The sequence below is a fragment of the Mesoplodon densirostris genome, chromosome 5 (genome assembly GCF_025265405.1).
Source record: "Mesoplodon densirostris isolate mMesDen1 chromosome 5, mMesDen1 primary haplotype, whole genome shotgun sequence".
In the NCBI taxonomy this organism is placed as follows: Eukaryota; Metazoa; Chordata; class Mammalia; order Artiodactyla; family Ziphiidae; genus Mesoplodon; species Mesoplodon densirostris.
Genome location: NC_082665.1, coordinates 47,983,730 through 48,004,674, shown reverse-complemented (window position 1 = coordinate 48,004,674; position 20,945 = coordinate 47,983,730). Strand labels below are relative to the sequence as shown.

Sequence of the window (20,945 nt, the reverse complement as noted above, 5' to 3'; positions counted from 1 at the left end):
TTCAGCCATAAGGAATAACTCGACATTTGCCACATGCTGTTTTTCATCCACCTTCAACCTGTACATATGAGCCAGATACTCTTATCCTCCATGGCCCAACTTACCTCTGAGGTGCTTTCACTAAGTCCCTTTGGCACAGTTAGACATTTCCTCTCAAATGCTCCCAAAACACTTTGTACATTGGACATTATTTATAGTATTTATTGGTATTTTGTATTTAGTCTTGAACCTATATTTCTACCACACTAAACTGTGAATTCCTCAATGTCTCAGTTTTATTCATCTGTAAAATAAGGAGAATAATACCAACTCTATGTGTCCGAACTTTTAAAAAAAAGATATAAAGAAAGAATAGAAAGCATAAATCATATTATCAGGCAGATAATTGGAGCTTTACAAAAGCTAGTTTCCTTCTTTTCCCCTAGTAAGTGTAAATGTATCAGACTAGACTCAAATACCTGGGAGGCCAAGAGGGAATTGTTCCCCAGTACAGGAAGATAGATCGAATAAGGGAAGATGTGGGAAAGGAGAAGTAAAATGGCTGCAAGGTCAAGTACTGCCCTGGGACTTTACCAGTTGCAACATTTTTTCTGTAACACACAATCTCTCTATTCCAGGCACAGGTCCTTAGATAAAAGAAGAGAAAGGAAAGCTGTCATTTGGAATTTAGAGATGGTAACTCTTGATCTCTGAATCTCCTGTTCACCTCTGAGCTCTTTATTATGCTAGGTTGGTCTAGCCAAGAGGAGGCCTGAAGGCACTCAGGGTGACAACTTAGTCAATTAATGGGTGAAGAAGAGGTTGAGAAAGCCAACAAAAATTTGTGGGAGACTTCAGGTTCTCTAAAGAGGCATTTTTCAAAAAATTAATTAATTAATTAGTTTATTTTTGCCTGTGTTGGGTCTTCGCTGCTGTGTGCAGGCTTTCTCTAGTTGCAGCAAGCAGGGGCTACTCTTCATTGTGGTGCGTGGGCTTCTCATTGCGGTGGCTTCTCTTGTTGTGGAGCACAGGTTTAGTTGCTCCGTGGCATGTGGGATCTTCCCGGACCAGGGCTCGAGCCCGTGTCCCCTGCCTTGGCAGGCGGATTCTTAACCACTCTAAAGATACATCTTTATCTTTTAAGATTCACATCTTTCTAGGGCTGGAAGAAGTAGGGGTTGGCCCAGGAACATGTAGTGTTGCTATGGAAGCAGCAACAGAGCTGTAGGCAAGAGATGTGGGTTCTGGTGTTGGGTCTGGGCATGACCACGGGCACGTCAGTTAACTTCAACAGGCCTCAGTGGCAGAATAAGCGGATTGGACGAAACTGGTTCCAAGAGCCAAAGAGACAAAAATTCAAAGAGAATAGAAAGGTTAAGTTGACTGGCTCAATATCACCGTGCTTGTAAGAAAAAACAGAGAGCAGAGTTGGAAGAAATATGAAAAGTGATGTAGTTTGAAAACTGTTAAAAGAATCATATGATTTTCAAGAGCTCTGTTCTAGTGCTGGGACTGTGGCATTTTAAAATGCATTTAAAGCTAACTTGGACTATATGAAAATAATTTTCTTCTTTGGTTTTATTCCACAAAGATCTGGAAAACATTCCCAGCCCTGTGTCAACCTTAAATGAGAAAAGAATCTTTAAAGAGCCACTGATTTGTAATGGAAAACTCAGATAAATCAACTATTTATACTCTGAGATTTTTATATTTCTTTTTGTCCTTTCTTCCGAACACACAGCTAAGAAAATCCATGATGTAAGTCTGTACTATTAGACCCCATTGGCAGGCTGTTTATTCTGTATCTACAGCCTAGCAGCTTCTCTGACTACAGCACTTCATGGACAAACAACCAAAGAACACATTCAAGCTTAAAAAAAGTGCAAGTGTTGATTAATCTAGCATGAGCCTGGAGAGAAAGGAGTGTCAGAACGCCTAAGTTTTCATTTCTGGTCCAAGGTTTATTAGTCAAAGTTTTTTAAGCTTTCTGAAGCTCGAATTCCTCCTCTTGAAAAACAGGGCGAATAATTACCTATTTACTGATATAACAATCAATGTACACATGAAAGGTATTACAAGCACTTACCTGATAAGCGAAACTGGAAATGTCTTCATTAAATGCCTACTATCAAATGTCTTGATCTATACTTAACATTCCAACTGAGATCCAATATCAGAAGACTTACTGAGCTCTTCCTTAAGTATATACTCTTACCATTTCACTGCTTTAGTTGTGTGTTGTTTTTTTTTTTTTTCCCCGCGGTACGCGGGCCTCTCACTGTCGTGGCCTCTCCCGCTGTGGAGCACAGGCTCCGGACGCGCAGGCTCAGCGGCCATGGCTCACGGGCTTAGCCGCTCCGCGGCATGTGGGATCTTCCCGGACCGGGGCACGAACCCGTGTCCCCTGCATCGGCAGGTGGACTCCCAACCACTGCGCCACCAGGGAAGCCCTTTAGTTGTGTTTAATATCTGGGAAATCACGCCCAACTCCATGCATTCCTTTAAGGAACACCCAGCCTAATGAAGAGTAGGTCTAAAGGGGTATAATCAAAATGTGTGCCTGAGATGGTGTGTTGGGTGAGGGAGACTAGACCACATAGTATGAAGAGTGGTGGTTAAAGAAACTGAGTATTACATCTGGAAAAAAGAATAGAGCCCTTCCCACTGAAGGACCACTGTGTGACAAGAGAAGTAGTCTTGCTTGACTTAGCTCTGGAGGCAGAGGAAGGATAAATAAATAAAGATCCTGGGAGCTGGATTTCAGTTCATAAGGAAGCACTTTCAGACACTGAGAGCTGTATAACAATGGAGTAGATGGGCATAGAAAATACTTAGTGCCCGGTACTGCGGGGGATACATGAGATGACTACACTGCCTTCTGAACCTCATACTTGATTTGAAAGAAACCTTGACTTACTATTAGGACTCAGAATTCTTAAGAATATGGGCCTGAATCACAGATCCCCAAGTTCTGTTCCCCTCTCTGAAGCCCTATCCATGCCCTCCCTACAAGTAAAAACACCAGTAAGGGTATGTTTCAATGATTTTTACTGAAAATGGAAGAAAAAGATAAAGGGTGCCATTGCTAAATTAGGTTATCTGGTTTTTAATGTGTCTTTTTTTAGCCATCAGATAGCTTTACTGCAGCTGGCTGAATTTAGTGTCTTCAAATGTGGGTGACTAGGGCAATAAAAGGAAATGAACTTTTTATTTTTTCATTTTAAGAGAAACCAAATAAAATACTCAACAGGATTTTTTTCCCTAATGTGGCCATGCAAGCACAACATGGCTGATTTGCAACTGAGCACTATTAACATCTATTTATAGCCAGTATTTTCATAGACGAATCACATTTACCACGAGACAGTTAATATTAAGGGCTCAACCAGCTCTGCTGAGCACCCATATAACCTTACTACATCTCTTTCCATTCCCCTTCCAGGGAACTAAGTTATAGCTTTATGGTTCCATGCAGAGAGAGGGGGAAATCCAAGTGGAAATGTAAAGCTAGCCGGCAGCCTGCTCTCTAAATTCAGCAAGTGTGGGATGTTAAGCACGTTCAGACTTAAGGCACTGAATCACTTCCAAGTTTGTCCCTTGGTGGAGAGCATCCTACAGTTAGCACAGACTCACTCTGCATTATGCAGCCATCTTGCCATCAAAACAATTCATCCCTCAAACTTCCTACCAAATAAGTTTAAATGAGACCACTTTATAAAATGTCACATACATAAAAACAGAACTAATGACTGTTCAAGGTGCTGTCAAATAAAAAGGAGGAGTGCAGTGGATGTTCACCTCATTTTATGCATGTGAGAGTGTACCTGGGGAGGTGGGGGTGAGAGAGAGCAAAAAGTCAGGATATATATGATAAAAGTTTTCAAAATTCAGTGACATTAACAAGAATTTTCTAGTTAGTCTTGGGGATCCAGTGTCCCTTCTCCACGCACATGTGTGTGCACGCACGTGTGCATGCGTGTGCGCACGTGCACACACACACACACACACTGAACTTTGTGTAGGTACCAGCACTGCCCTGATTTTGATATTAATTTCCCTGTCTTTGATGTCTCCTACGAGAGTCTCCACACTTAACTTACCTTTACCAAGCCCTTTCCTACAATCTTTACTACAGGCTAAAAGTCTTTAAGATTAAATAATATACACAAAGCACTTAAAACAGTGCCGGGCATGTAGTAAGAGGTCCATACACATTAGCTACTTCTGTACACTCCAGCTACTTCTATGAGATTCTCAGTACCATTTTTCTGAATTTCTAGCCAGTGGTTCACAGATGAATCATTTTTACCACGAGGCAGTTCCTACTTACAGCCAGTCAGCTCTGTTGAGGACTGCATGATTCAGTCTTTCAAATGAATCCCTGATGAGGTACAACTCTGTTGAACACTGAGGAGACAGACATGAACAACAGGGGCCCTAAGCTCACAGAGCATGAACAATAAACCCATTACCAGGTACCATTATCTCCATTTTACATTTGAAGGCTCACAGAGGTCGAGTAGGTTGTCCAAGACCACAGAGCTAACATATTGGAGCAGCAATTAAAGTCCAGATCCATCTGATCCCACAATCTCATAGTCTTTCTGTTATGCTATACCTCCTGCCTACCCCCAAGATGCCAGCAAAGTGGCTGAGAAAAGCCACTTTGTGGCTTTTAAAGTTTAAGAATAACAATGCATTCAGTTAAGTTTCTGCACATAGATAATGCATGAAAACAAAACATGTTTACTGAATGGACCAATTGCTGAAAGGGCCAGGGAGTTGTGACTTCATATTATTCAGATTTTTGTGTAATTCTGGGTCGCCAGAATTAACTGTACCCATATCAACAAAAGGGACATTAGTCCAGATACAAAAATAATCTTGCACATATTGGCTAATATGATAACTGACATAGTAGGTACTTCATAAATGTTTGTTGAATAACTTAATGTTGAACCAGGATTTTTTCCTTTACTATGTATGCCTTCTTATAAAACCCTAGGTAGATACAGCATAGTGATTTGCTGGACTCTGGAACCAGACTGTCCAAGTTAGGACCTGGCTCTGCCACTTTCTAGCAGTACAACCTTTGGCAAGTTACTTAACAGCTACAAGCCTCAGTTTCCTCTTTTGCAAAATGGAGATAAACAACAGTTTTTAAGAAGACTAAATGAGCTAATCAAAAGAAAGCATTTAGAACAGACTTGTGTTTGGTATTACTTGTGTTTGAATTTAATGTAAGCTACCATTATTATTACTTTCTTCTTTAAATTGGAGTAGTTTTGATTGGTTACCTCAACATCATAGTAAATGATCAAGACCAAAACCAATTTCTTTCACTGAACCTTTTGAAGTTCTTTTATACAAGCAAAATATCCTCTTTCCACCATTCAAACATGAAAATAAACAGGTACACAGAGACTAAATTATGTTTAGCACTCAATTATATAGAATAAACAGTTTTTGTTATCTAAAGATTAATAAAGAATGATTAAGAAAATTCAATTTTTATAGTAAAGAGTTGGCTAGGGGCATGTATATTGGGGGGAGGTGGTAGATAGAATAGGCCTCAATTGACATTTGGTCATTTTCTGTAACTAAATTAAGTAAATAATTGTAAATTCTCCACTAGTCCTTCTTCTTCATGAACATATCCTTACCAAGATACACCACGATTTTAACCAGCTTAAGCCAAAGAAAAACTGACCGAGGTCACCACATAGGAAAATAAAGTAGAATCCGCTTCACAGGGCCAACTACACTGTATTTGTATCCATAGATACAAGACAACAGACAAGCAGAGAATTCTAAAGCGGGAAGTCCCGGGACCTCAGAGATAATCTAGTCTCAGGCGTAAATCCTGCAGTCAGGGGGACCCACTGGGGAGTAAGGAACAAGGTAGAGGTCAAGGCAAAGAACCCCCGGTCCTTGTTTCATCCTGAATGACCTCATGGGGCCAACCTAGACTAATATCCTCATTTTACAAGTGATAACCAGAGCTTTGCTAATTAAAAGCAGAGTTGAGATCAGAAGCCATGTTTCCTGATTCCCAGTCTATCGTTCTCTTACAGTCCTCAAGGCTGCCATTCTATGGCTCTGAGAGTCACAGATAATCAATGCATTAGGCTGTGTTAAAATTGACAACTAAGCAGGTTTTCTCCTTGCAAAACCATCAGGCATTATGTCACTACCGACACTTTATGAAAAGAGTAAGGCATCATTATCTGGTATAAGCAAAAGCAACTTTCCATTCTGTTTCTTTTTTTTCTTTGTAACCTGAAAATCCCAAACCACTGTTGCCATTACAAAATTTTTCTTTTCCTCAGTATGCAAGGCCAAGCACAGATGCATTAAAAATTTGCCAAGAGAAACAATGAAGTCACTGATAATACAAAGCATGAAAGTATCATGAAATTCATGTCTGTGTTTTCTTCCACTGGATACTTAATTACTTCTCATTACTGATCATTTTGTGGTTGTTGGCAGAAGGGCAAGGAAACTCCACCATTGTAAACATGACGAGACACACACTCCTCAGTAGACCAGAAGTCTGCACACGATGGGTCTGTTCACAAACCCAGTGTGAGAGCCAGCAAGAATGTTGATGCTATTTTCCCTAGCCCTCAAAGAACACTGGTGGTTTCAGAAAAACTCTAATCAATTTAAAAAGAATAAACATGGTATAAAAATGTTTCAGGTCATTCCTTTTTTATCGCTTATAAATATCATCATTGGCAAATGATCTGTGCTCTCCTGGCAGATTTCACTCAACTCACTTTAAGAATGAGGTGAGAGGGAATATAGCGAATATTTTATAATAACTATAAATGGACTATAACCTTTAAGAATTATGAATCACTATATTGTACACCTGTAACATATAATATTGTACATCAACTTTAACTCAATTAAAAAAAAAAAAGAATGAGGTGAGGGAAGACAGAACATATACAGAGAACCATTCAGTTTTCTGTAGCAGTTCAGGGTTGCCTTAAACTCAAAGAGCACTACTTATGAGCAATGCTTAGCAAGCTACCCTGCTAAATAGAAACTTACATTATCTTGGAATTCTGGAAGGCATACCTTCGATAAGATTAGCGGTGGTAGAGGAATCTTTATTGATTAGTAGCAGAATACAAGTTGATTCTTATCAGTAGGCTATTGTTCCACATATGAATATGTGGGTAAGAGGAAAGCACAGGAATGCATCACAGAAATCATAAAAATAACCTTACGCTTCCAGGAAACTAAAAGAAGTAAAGAACCAAATATATTTCACCCCTCTTTTAAACTAGATTTTTATTTGAGTTTCATGGAAGTCTGAATCTGTGTGACAGACCTAGAGTTTTTCAAAGATGGCTGCAGTTAACTAACTCTTCCCCATCCTCTGCAATGTGACTCTGCAGCTCCTTCCATTAAGAAGCAAATCTATTTCCCCACTTCCTGAATTTGGGCTAGCCTTGTGCCGTTCTTTCACCAATAAAAATAAGGGCTTGGAGTCTCACACTCTTGAGATGCTGACCTGAGACCGCCATAAGGGGAAGCCTGGTCTAGCCTACCAGAGGTTGAAAGCCCATGTGGAGCAGAGATGAGATGATCCAGCTGAGATCTAGCCCAACAAGCTGACAGTCAGATATGGGAGTGAGCCCATCTTAGACCATTCACACCCAGCTGAGCTGCAAGATGACTGAAAATGCAGAGTGGGCCATACAATTTTGAGCCACTGTTATTTAGCAATGTTATCTAGGTTGTGGGATAGGCCACAAAATAGAAAGAGCAAACCATTCACTCTGTTGAACAGCCATTAGGTATGAAGCATCAGGTCAGAAACCCCATGAGACATATGAATGGAGACTATTAATATTTGGTGGAAGACATGGATGGCCCTGCCCTTCATGTGAGAACATATCTGTAAATAAAGTGGTATGTAATATTTATTTGTTTTAAACATATCTGGTCTACATTAACAACCTTCCATTACGCCTATAGGCCAGAGCAATGATCTTTCTGAGGTGTTTAAGACAATCCAATGGGGTGGGAGAAAAATAATTAGATATCTTATTTTTTAATTAATATTTTCCTTTTTGCATATGTTTTCATAAGGTATATAGCATATATTAATATGCTAGTATAGGAATATTATTTATAAACACATAAATACACACATAATGGGTTTTCCACAGTCATAAATCTTATATATCCTCAACCTTCTATCCCTACATAAAAATGTACTCCTTCTATGTCTTTGCTTTTCTCAAATAAATAAATCCTTCCTTGGCTACGTAGGGGATAGTCAGTGACAACTACTGCCACAGACTACTGTTCATCTGTACTGTAATTATTGATAAGTAATCTCTTCAGCAAGGCTATAAGCATTTTTCACACATGGTGTCTGTATCCATTTCAGACAGGGTGTCTACAGCCATCTGTCTTTGGCAGTACAGTATAGTAGCATGACACATGACTTTTAAGAGCACAGGTTCTGGAGCCAGGTTGCCTGGATTCACATCCCAGTTCTGCCTATTATTAGCTGTGTAACCTTCATCTGTGCTTCCATTTCTTTGCTGTAGATGGAGATAATAATATTCCCTACCTCATAGGGTTGTTATAAGAATTGAATGAGTTAATAAATGTAAAATGCTTAGAAGAATGCCTGGCATGTAGTAACTGCTCAGCAAGTATGAGCTGTCATCATCATTACCACCACCATCACCACCATCATTGTCTATCTCCAGCGTCTAATAGAGTAAATAAATGTGTGATGGAGGGAAGTAAGAAAGAACATGAGTTGTAGAGAAAACACATTATGTGGCTTGTTAAAAGTTTGAAAGTGAATGTTTTATTTCTCCAGATGGACACTGTAACTTCAAGGCAGGGTGTCCCACTAGTATCACTTGATAGTTGGTTTGTTACTGACAAATAAAATATGTAAATAATAAACACATAAGGCAATAAACACCTTCAAGTTCTGCTTTTACATCCTGATTGTTATGATGAGGCTATTGAAAATTCTCAGTTGAAAATTATTGCTGGGATTATTTCCTTAAGCATTGTCTTTTAACTGTGATCTCTCCTCTGGTGAAAATCAAAAGTCACAGGTCCATATGTAGTCCATATGTAGCATTAGGTTTCTATGGATTTCCTATAAGATGCAGACCCACAAACCCATGTCTTTTAAATATACTATTGATAATCTATGCTAAAAGAAAGGCAGAGTGGCAAGAATCATTATACATCCTAGGAGAAAGGGGGCCACAGAGATCACCTCCTCACCCCCCCTCACTTCACAATTCAGGGCACTGCCCTCAGAGAGCGTCAGTGTCTTAACTAATCCCACAGCTGATTTGTGACAGAATTCTTTTTACATGACTTCTGTCTAGTTCAGTGCACTTTTCATGATCCCAGATTTACGAACTATTTCCATAAACCTTACATTTGAAAATGTATCACTTGGGCTTCCCTGGTGGCGCAGTGGTTGAGAGTCCGCCTGCCGATGCAGGGGACACGGGTTCGTGCCCCGGTCCGGGAAGATCCCACATGCTGCGGAGCGGCTGGGCCCGTGAGCCATGGCCGCTGAGCCTGCGCGTCCGGAGCCTGTGCTCCACAACGGGAGAGGCCACAACGGTGAGAGGCCCGCGTACCGCAAAAAAAAAAAAAGAAAATGTATCACTTGTATTAGGGAAGTAAGGAAGCCACACCATAAATAACCAATTTAGTGCATGACACACAGTGGGCCTTCAATAAATGCTTGTTGAAGGATGGGTGGAGAGATGAATGGAGGCTTAGCTGGTTGGCTGTGAAGTCCTCAAGGTTCCTAAACTGTTCTACACTCAGGTTTCTCAAGTGGTGCCAGCAAGCTGGGAGTGGTAAGAGTCACTTCTTAAACAGAGTACCCAAGAAAGACACAAAGCCATTCTTTCAATCTTCTTTTCTTTCTCCCTTTATTCACGGCTCACAACTCATTAGATGAAAGAGGTAATCAAATAAACTTGCTTCAATTCTTGAAATTTTTTTCTAACTATAAAGGTAATAGAGAAACACCATAAAATTGGGGGAATAAAAATAAAGTTAATAATAAAAGCTAATGTTTATTGAGTGACAATTTTGTATGAGGTATGTTGCAAACATTTGACATGTGTTGACTCAGTTAATCCTCACACCAACTTTAAGTTATAAATATACTACTACTATCATCCTCATTTTACAGATGAGAAAGGCACAGAGGTATTAAGTAACTTGTCCAGAGTTTTATAGCCAATAAGTAATGGAGTAGAGATTTGAACTCAGGTAGAGTGGTTCCAGAGTCCATGGTCTTAGCCATTCTTTTATACTGCCACTGTTCAAATTCTGCTTTCCAATGCAAATTATAAAGAAAAGAACTGATTTAAAAATTGATAAACTTGACTAAATTAAAATGTAAAACTTCTATACCACAAAAGACATAAAGTGAAAATGTAAGCTACAGACCAGAAAAGATAACATCAAAACATATAATCAACAAAACAGTAATTTATAGAGTATGTAATGAATTCCTACAAATTCATAAGAAAAAGACAAATAATACAAAAGAAAAATGGGCAAAGACTATGAACAAGCAATTTATGAAGAAATTCAAAGGGGCTCTAAACACATAAAAGGATGCCTGCTCTCATTAGTTACAGAATGCAAATTAAAAAGTCAGATACCATTTCACTTACCATATTGGTAAAAATTATAAATTCCCTAATAGCAAGCGTTGATGAAGATACAGAGCAATGAGAACTCTTACACTCTGCTATAAATTGGTACTCCATTCAGGAGAGCCAAAATCCCATTCCTATACTGTAAAGAATACTACCTGAATAAATGGATGTTCACAGGAAAAAAAAAATGCACAAGAATGTTCACAGCTGCATTTTTTCTAATACTAAAAAAAGTAAACTATTTAAACATCCATCAACAGTAAAATGGATAAGTAAATGGTGGCCTATTCATATAATGCAATACTATATAGCAGTTAAATACGTAAAATAAGTAAAATGGAGCAAGAAAGAATCTCCAAAATATAGGATGAAAAAACATTTTCAGAATGATACATTCAATATGCTGTATTTACATTAGGTTTGAAAATCTGCAAAGCAATACTATATATTGCTCAGCAATATATATACATGCATTAAAAGTATAAAGTAAAGTATAAAACATGCGTGGGAATAATAAACACCAAATTCAAGATGGTTACTTCTGGGGAAGGGCGGGTATAGAGTGGGTTAAGGAAGAGGTACATAGGGGCTTCTACTATATCTATAATATCAATATTTTACTTAAAAAACTGTTTTCTAATGTATATAGTACATTAGGATTTTACAAATCTGTGTGCTAGCATGTAGTGATTCATTATATTTCCATATTTTTCTGTATGATTGACCTTTCCAGATTTTTTTTTTTTGGCCACGCTGTGTGCGGCATGTGGGATCCTAGTTCCCAGACCAGGGATTGAATGCGTGCCCCCTGCAGTAGAAGCGCAGAGTCCCAAGCGCTGGACCATCAGGGAATTCCCTCCAGAATTTTAAAGAAATATTATTACAAATGAAAAGCAAGGTACCAATAATGATGAAAGGGACTTCCCTGGTGGTCCAGTGGTAAAGAATCCACCTTCCAATTCAGGGGACACGGGTTCCAACCCTGGTCGGGGAACTAAGATCCAACATACCACGGGGCAACTAAGCCCGAGTGCTGCCACTACAGAGCCCACGTGCCTTGGAGCCTGGGCGCCACAACTAGAGAGAAGCCCATACCACAACGAAGAGTCCACACCACAACCAAGAGCCTGTGCCGCAATGAAAGATCCCCACATGCCACAACTAAGACCTGACGCAGCCAAAAAAATATAAAAAATAAATAAATAAAATAAATAAATATAAAAAAAATAATGATGAAAGTTTCATGATTTGTAGGAATGAGTATAATTAACAATCTGCCTGAACATCACTGAAGCAGACTATAAGTTCACTTGATGTTTTCTCTTTCCATTACAAACCTCAAAGGTGGAAAAAATTATCTTGCTATTGTAAATTAATTTGGATAATTATATAATCAGATGTGGAACTAATATGTCCCTCAAATATTAATTTATTTTATATTGTTTTCATAATGGTTCAATACTATAGGCACTAGTGTTCTTATTTTGTAGATAAGGGTCCTAAATATAAATCCTTGACTTATCTGAGGTCAGGTCTGGAATTTTAGCAGAATGTCAAGGATACAGCCAGGGACCAAGCCTTCATTCCTTTAATATTAGAATTTACTGTCATAACAAAATAACCCAAAGTATTTTGTAATTCTGATGCCTCTCTCTTAAAGCACCAAAGGCTAAGAAATTTAAAAACTCTTTTTAAACTTCCACAAGGAAACACTATAATGTGAATCTGAAGAAAGTTAGAACAATTAGCAAATTTACCATTTTACAATTATGTTAAGTACGTCTTATGTAAGCACTTAGGCCTAGGTTGGAGGTATGACCCAGGTCCCTGAGGTGGAATGTTTGGTGGATGAAGTTCAAATACACAGTCTGTTTACCCATGGACATAAGTGGCCTTAATCAAAGCAGAACACATTTTTTAAAATGTTGATTTTAAAAACAGAAGTGTAAATAAGACTGTGATTTATGAATCTGCTAATGCCCTTCTCTGCTGTAGACTTCAGAAAGATCGAGTCTTTGGCTGTGGTAAATATAACGAGAGTGCAGACTTGTCAAAGCAGTAATAGGAGCTCTTATTAAAACTCTACTTCCACTAAGAGTTACAAATTGTCTTCCTTCTTTCCACCCCTTAAAGAATGCGTTCCAGAAGCAGTGACACGGAGGCCTCAGCCCAAAAGCAATTTCCAAGACATAGTGAAGACTACAGTTTCCAAGGTCCTGAGGACATGAAGCAGAGACAGCAAGACAAAGACCCCACCAGTGAGTCGGATGCAAACCTTCCATATCCTAAGTCACACAGTGGTAATGGCCACCAAGGAGAAGACCTCTCAAGAGACGACTTATTATTTCTTCTCAGCATTCTGGAGGGAGAACTGCAGGTCAGCTGGGTTAGAATTATCCCCCTCATGCTTCAAGGGGAAGGCTGCTTATGAATTTTGTGTGGTGGCTGCCACAGAAATAGATATTTGTGCTTCATACTTGTATATACATGAAAGCAAAGTACACATTCACAGAATTCTCTTCTGGCAGCATGAAGAGCAATTAATCACATCTAAAAGGGCTGTTGTTATGACATGCGATTGGCATGCACATTGTGAAAGGTCACATCCTCTGCCCATGCTGCTCACAAGCTTCAGTGCACAGGCACGTATGGGTAACAATAATAGCAGATGACTTCTGGACTTGTTTAAATAACAATAGGTGCTTTTGTACCTCACATAAACTGGCTCCTAGACTTGCCCTGGCATTACTAACCTATACAAAAAACTAAAACAGCTGCTACACATATAGGAGAATCTTATTTCCTATCCCTGAAAATGAAAATGCCAGTCCATTGAGGCATATCAATAAAAAATGTAGAGTCTCCCCATGTTGTATAGTGATCACTTTTAAAAACATTATTAATGTGTAACTAGACTGGAAGAAGGATGAAGTAAAGGGACATAGTTTTGCTACCTTTTCTAAAAGGTGCTATAACCAAATATGATTTGTTTATATTTGAAGGAGAAGAGAAAAAATACTCAACTACACAAGAAATCACTTGCAGAGACTGCTGGTAGATAAAGTGGGCTTTCTGAAATGCTTTTTGTTCCTGCAGGCTCGAGATGAAGTCATAGGCATTTTAAAGGCTGATAAAATGGACTTGGCTTTGCTGGAAGCTCAGTATGGGTTTGTCACTCCAAAAAAGGTGCTAGAAGCTCTCCAGCGAGATGCTTTTCAAGCAAAATCTGCCCCTTGGCAGGAGGACATCTATGAGAAACCAATGAATGAGGTATGTATCACATCAGGGGTGTGCACCGAGTAAGCTCACCAGCCAGTAAAGCACTAGGCCTGGCAGGTGAGCAGGACATGTAACTCCTTTTTCGATTATTTATAGTTGTATGTTTAAAATCTACCCCAGGTAGATAAATACTACATGTTCTACAGGAAAGAAAAGGAGAATAAATCATGTATGGGATGTTCCCACTGGGTTTGTTTCTTGACATCAGACTAAAACCTAACAAATGCAAGAGAATTCCTCTCTTTTTCTCTCTCCCCCTCTTCCTCTCTTGTATAAACACATAGACACACAGACACACACAGATACACACAGAGAGACACACACACTCAGACCCAGACACACACACACACACACACAGACAGAGGAATCTGCACTTCTTTTGGAGATCTGAAGGCAATAATAAAAAACAGATAAAGTTTAACCATAGAAGTTAATTTCTTTGAAAACACTGAAGTATTATGTCATAGAAATTCTGAGCATGAATGGAAATGATCTGAAGAATTATTCAGGAAACAGAGTTTTAGAAAGCATACATTTTAGATGAACACATATCCTCTTTTTCCTTCAAAAGTTTAATGACAGTAAAGACTTTTCTCCCACCAAGTATGCCCAACAATGACAATAGCAAAGATGAACAGTCTCAACACGGCCACCACTGCACAAAGATACAGCACTGCTTGCTCTTTTACTTGCTGACATTTCTGAAACTCCTTGGCATCCTTATTTTGTTCTTCTATTTTCTTCTGAGACCTCAATGGAAAATTGCATAACTTTTCATTTTTATAAAAAGTAAACAACTAGGAGCATAAGTTAAGGCTAGAGAGAGTGAAAGCAAATTTTGGGCAAATTTCCCCTACATACGCTCTGGCAACCTACCTCAGGACTGACCTCTAATGTCCTTGCTATTCTTGTCTTGGGTGTCTCATGACAGAAGCCTACCATCTTGCCAAATTGTGAAGGAGTTTGGTCATATGGATCTGCTTCTCTGAGGGGTGAGGGTGAGGATGAGACCACCCAAAGTCTGTTGATTGCACTTTAATCCAAATTTTAAACAAGAGGAGCCGAAGCCTCATTCAAGTCACTAGTGTTAAAACTGTATTCTGGCTCCCAACACAGTGACTGTGAAACAGCATTAAGCACAAATTCCCCAATCAGTATAAGTGCAAATGCAAGTTAATTATCACTGAACATATACTCACAAAACTCCACAAATGGCACAACCCTTCAACACTTCAGAGTAAAATGAAACAGAATAATTCCAAACTTATCCTGAAATCAGTAGGAAAAGTTTTAGTTACTTTTGTAAGTAAATAATTCTATTGTACACAGGCAAAACTGGAAACACCCTCTCTGCAAATGCTTGCAATCCTAACTCTGCAAAGTGTCCCTAAAAGTTATCCATAATTTGGCCCTGCTTTATAAATCCAACCTTCCTTGATTACTCAACTAACAGATACCCCTACACACACACACACACACACACACACACACACACTTCTTACATTCCCATCTCCATGATTTGTCCGTTTTCTTCTCTTGCCTACTTCCCCCTGATAGACTTCTCTCCTCAGCTACCAGTCTCTCCCAGTCCCTTGAAGTCCCTATAATTCTATCTACCCAACAACCCAGTTGCCTACCCTTTTCCTCTATCTAGGAAGTAATGGGTGAGGGGGGATATCCAGAAAATAAACAATAAAGGGAAATTCTGACTAGGAGTCCCTAGATAGGGCTGAAGAAAAGAAAGAAAGTGGGGTGTTATCACTAAGACCATACCGGGGGGCACCCTAATTACACCAGGGTAAGGATGTGCATGCTAAAAATTTATTATTTTGTTTTCCTCCATCTTCCTCCTTTTATTTTCCTCATAATGTTCTTTTAAAAAAATGTGAAAAATCTCAACCATGTCTAGGGTAAACTAAAGGGGATTTATTTATTCATAAGGCAAAATACCTCAGAAAAACAAACTGTTCTCAGCTATGTCATATGTTAGGAACACTGACTTAAGGTGGAGGCCTGCAAGCTAGAAAAAAGGATGTGGATGGGGAGAGAGGGAGGGAAAAACTCAGAGTCTAGAACAGTTTTAACCTCCTATTCCTTTCCAACCTAGGCTTCTATACTAAAAGTTACCTTACAAAAGATACTTGAGTTAATGGCATAACATATTCTTAGTTCTTCCAAAAAAGATATCAAGAAAAATATAACAACAGTTTGGATTTATCAAGGTACTATAATAAAAGAATCTGCATACCTTATTAGCATTACCTTAGGGCAATTCTTAAAGTATTGATACTTATTTTAAGCAACTATATAGTTCAGCTTTTAAATTTCATTTCATAATTTTCATTGTATAAAAATAGTTGTGCTTCCTGTCTTCAGGGTGCTTAATGTCTCTTTTAAGAGTGACAGACAACAAATGATCACACAATAAGTATATAATACACACTATGTTAATTTTTGTGGTGAAAACCACAAAGCACTATGAGGGAGTATAATGGGGGATCGAATTGAGATAGAAGAATCAGGAAAGCCAAGTTCCAGAGAATGAGTAGGGGTTCCTCAAGTAGAACATAAAGAAATTCCATTTCCAGAAACATTGTGGATGACATATCATGAAATCATATCACTAAAAAATACATTAAAACATTAGATAAAATATCTAGCATACTCTTAAGTGCATGGATGAGCTTTACATGGAGCTAGAGAAATCCTGAAGCCAAGAACTAGAAAGGGCAATTTCCTCAGACTAGCTTCTGGCTCCACATATTTTCAATCTTTCTCTTCTATAATCCACAAACTTCCAGTGCTAGGAGCCAAAAGACATATTCATTTTGCAGTATAGCCTCTAGCTTTTCACTTCTGACCATGGCTGGGTGAGCTGGCACACCCAGAATGCTACCAAGATGGACAGTAGACAGGTAGATTGTGAGAGTGACCTGAAGCTCAGTAGATGACCAAATAAGAATGACACAGGACTATCACCATTCAGGGTGACAGTAAAACAAGGAAGGGCTTTCAGAAGAGTCCGGTAGGGGTCACGCAGAGACAAGAATCACGCCGCCATTTCCAGTATCTGAGATACTGAGGCAGTGTGAGAATGAGCAGTCTCTATTTTAGGATTCTAGCATTATCCAGGAAAACCAGGTTTCAGTAAAGACAGGGAAGAAGATGGGACATTTTATGAATAGCATATTTGGTTACCTTTGATCTACTAAAACAGCCAAATAATTTCTCTACTGTCTGAACTAGCTTTATCTCTACTAGTATATTCAGGGTAATCAAAGAAAAAGACAATCTTCAAAGAGCCAATGAAAAAGAGCAAAGAGAACCAAAGCCATAACTCACAAAGACGATAAAGCCCTAAATTAGGGTGGTTTGTGACTCAGGAGCTATTAAAACAAAGGTCATTATTCTTTCCTAAACATATATTAAGCAACCAAAAGCAAAAAGACTGACCATCTCTCTGTCCTTCATTCTCTTTGACCACGGGAGAATCCAACCTATTGGAACACATTGGACTTCCATCATCCAAGGCAAGGAGTTGGATTGTATCAGTGGTTGTGGGCAGGATATGACATCAGGGAGGCTAAAATGATAAGCTTGTCATTGCACAGTAAACATTAATGAGTTATCTTTTTAACCTTTCTTCCACTGACACTCCCTAAAGTGACTGAGTCTTCCTGTTTTCTTCCCCAGGCTTCATTCAATCCACAAGTGGGGCTAGATCAAAAAGGGGCAGTGGTTCTTTGATAGTCCCTTAGTGCTTAATGATACACCACCTTATACTGCTCCTAGTTGTTTAGTGTGTATATCTTATCTGCCTAGTAAGAGTATAAGCATTGAGACTTTAAAATTCTCCCATGGCAACTATCATAGTACTAAATACATATAGCATAATAGACGCTTAATAAATAGTTGTTGCCTTGAGAAAACTGTGGCAATACAATTGATCTTAGAAATCAAGCCCAACCACTATATTTATAATAGAAAAACCTTAAGTACACAACGGTTAAGTGGCTTGGCCAAGCACACACACACAATTGGTGGAAAATGAAATGAGTACAGACAAGTTCAGGTCCATCATTTGATCTGTAGGAATGAAGAAGAGACTGAATTGAGAACTGGCATATTTTCTAAGAGGCATTTTGGGTATGGAGAAACGAAGGCACAGAAAAGAACTTCAAGAATAAGCTAAAACATATCTAGAATCACTTACACTTTCTTTGGGAACCTTCCCTCTGCAAGGTCCCTATTTGACACCATTCCAATTTCTGCTGTTGACAAACATGAGGTCCTTAGCACCAAACAGCATGCAATAAATATAGGCCATTCTTCAAGAGTCATGGAAGGTGAGAGAAGGAAAACCCAGAGAATTAGACATTTCACTGATATGAAGGAACAAATAATTCTACCCAGGCTTGATCAGAGAAAGCCATAAGGGAAGAACAGGAAAAGTTTTGGATGGAAGGGGAAAAAGGTTTCTATGTCCCGGCACTGAAAAAAGCAGTCTTGAAGCACCACGGTGTGTTCTAAGAACTACCTGAAGTCTGGCGTGGCTAAAGGCTGGGTGAGAAAGACGGGAAGGTACGGAATGAGAATGGGGTGGAAGTGTCAGGAGGCCAGATGGTGAGAAACCTTTCAGCTCTGAATAGGAGAGTGGAGTAATCCCACTGTGTAAGACTGTGCTGTCACTGATGAGGACAGGCTGGATGGGGGTGAGGCTGAAGGAAGGGAGAGCCCTTAGGAGATTATGTAACAACGGGCAATGATTCTTTCCAACCTTCCTTCCTTGTACCTACAAACAAACAAACAAGCAAACAAACAAAATAAGGAGGAAAAACACAATGGAAAGCAATAGTAGATTAACTAAACCTCCTCTTTCCTCTTTTTGGGCTGAACTAAGTTTAATATTCACATCCATACAACTACAAGAAGCTATCTGAGGAAGTTTCCTTTATGAAGCCTCCCTTAGTCATTCATTTATGCTTTACTAAATACCTATTATAATTATTCTAGGGCCGATCTTGTGATAAATTGAATGTTCCTCTAAGTCAAATGTCAAGCTCCCTAAATTAAGGCTGATTCTATTACTATTTCACTCTCAAATTCTAAAAGCAGTTGATTTGAATTTCCCTTATAATGCAGTCTAATGTTTGGGCAACTGGAAGGAGTTTTCAGAGAACTGTTGTTGCTTGAGACCCAGGACAATTAACGCTACAACCTCCCTCTCAGAGGATGGTCATTAGTTAAAAGTGACTCTGCCAGCAAGCAATGCAACTTAGCAATTTCAGCTTCCACAAAAGGCTTGGTCACATTAATTAAAAATCATCACCTATAAGACATAATGAAGTATTTTGTGTGTGTTAAGGCACCATTATAAACCCATATTAGAAAACTAGACAACCAGCCTAAGCGTTTAGAGGTCAGTTGGGTTCTGTATGCTGGGACACCTTTATTCCCTTCTTTTTCTGAAATCATTTGGCCATTTTTGTGCTTTGGATTCCTAGTTAAGTATGTACTTTTTAAGGATGTACGATTTAAACTGGCTTCAAATTCAGAGTCACAGATTTTCAGTCTTTTACAATAAAGGCAAAGGGCAAAATCAACCAATATTATCAGTTATAGTTTAGTATTTAATCTAGACAGTCACATGCTTTCAAAACCATGTTCTTAAATGGATTTTAATTTATCACTGGTCAAAGATCCTGAAGCACTTTTGTTTTAATCAGTCTACCTCCCTCTTTTCTTTCTTGATTCTTTGCTTGCTTATTTTGTTTTCAATCTGTAAGCATATACTGGGCACCTACTATAAGCAAAGCACTCTATTAGATGTTAAGAATTTAAGAAAAATAGAATGTAGGCCCTGCTTTCAGGGAGTTCACAGTCTAGTAGAGGAGACAAAAGTAAATAAGACACAGGGTAATTGTTTTATAATAGAGATATAAGTAGGCCATGGAAACCAGAAAGCACTTGGTGTTTACACCAGGTCTATACCAACACAGAATTGATTAACAAGAATTTGAAAAAAATACACAAACACCTTTATGAATAATGCACTGAAAAACAGACCATGGATCCAAGAGATGTACGTGGGCAGAGTACTTTAGGGAGGGCTGGGCAGCTAGGGAAGTGGCAGAATCAAACATTGTACAAGGATTCCTTTACTTTCCATCATTCCTCTGATATGGTTTCCCTGGAGAGAAAAGGAAGTGGCAGAAAGGGGATATGGAGAAATTGGTCAGATATTTACAGAGGAGCCAATGTTTCTTTCTGGTTAAAAAAAAAAAATGATGACATAGGAACTACGATCCCACAAGCCACGTGGTGTGGCCAAAAAAAAAAAAAAAAGATGACAGTAAGAAAGTTACATTTGTGTTGAAACATCAAAAAGTATCAATTAACAAGAGTAATGATAAAAAACTAAACAAGGAAATCATAAACCCACTGTTGAATTAATTTGTTATAACTTGGATATTTCTAAAAGAGGGAGAGATGGCAGTATTATGAATGATTTGTACTTAGACTATTAATGCATTTTCTTTTGTAGTTGGACAAAGTTGTGGAAAAACATAAGGATTCTCACAGACGAATCCTGGAACAGCTTTTAACGGTAGAAAAATCTCACAGGCAAACCATATTAGAGTTGGAGGAAGAAAAGAGAAAACATAAAGAATACGTGGAGAAGAGTGATGAATTCATAAGCTTGCTAGAACAGGAACGTGAAAGGTAAGGCTACTTTGGACAAGACAGTGACCTATTCTGTAAATTCTTACTAACCTCTCACTATGCGCTGGGCATTATACCAAAGGATACAGGGATACAAGGTAAATATGACAACCTCTGGTCTCAAAAATCTCATGGTCCAGAGTGAGGAAAAGGATATGTTTAAAAATAATATCAATACAATGCAAGAATAACCGGGTGTGATAGGACTGTGGAAACATAAATGCTGGGCACCTGATTCTACAAGGGAGTGCCCTGTGAAAGCTGCAGAGAGGAGGTAAC

At 38.8% G+C, this 20,945-nt stretch overlaps 2 protein-coding genes across 4 annotated transcripts in view; one reads left to right on the top strand and one right to left on the bottom strand.

The window, feature by feature from the left end:
- The window catches only part of CMSS1 (cms1 ribosomal small subunit homolog), a 391,750-nt gene that overhangs the window by 246,940 nt on the left and 123,865 nt on the right, over nucleotides 1–20,945 (bottom strand). The window contains exon 1 of one of the 3 annotated variants that reach the window (XM_060098678.1): nucleotides 17,397–17,458. The exons of the other annotated variants lie outside the window; for them this stretch is intronic. Within the exon in view, the coding sequence (XP_059954661.1) occupies nucleotides 17,397–17,454 (58 nt within the window). The 5' untranslated portion in view covers nucleotides 17,455–17,458. Of the gene's footprint in view, nucleotides 1–17,396; nucleotides 17,459–20,945 lie in introns of those variants that run through there. 3 annotated transcript variants of the gene reach the window in all.
- Nucleotides 1–20,945, top strand: part of LOC132490362 (filamin A-interacting protein 1-like) — a 142,778-nt gene that overhangs the window by 8,784 nt on the left and 113,049 nt on the right. Inside the window, exons 2-4 of the mRNA XM_060098679.1 lie at nucleotides 12,798–13,041; nucleotides 13,761–13,934; nucleotides 20,488–20,666. Coding sequence (XP_059954662.1) covers nucleotides 12,799–13,041; nucleotides 13,761–13,934; nucleotides 20,488–20,666 — 596 coding nt within the window. The 5' untranslated portion in view covers nucleotide 12,798. The remainder of the gene's footprint in view (nucleotides 1–12,797; nucleotides 13,042–13,760; nucleotides 13,935–20,487; nucleotides 20,667–20,945) is intronic.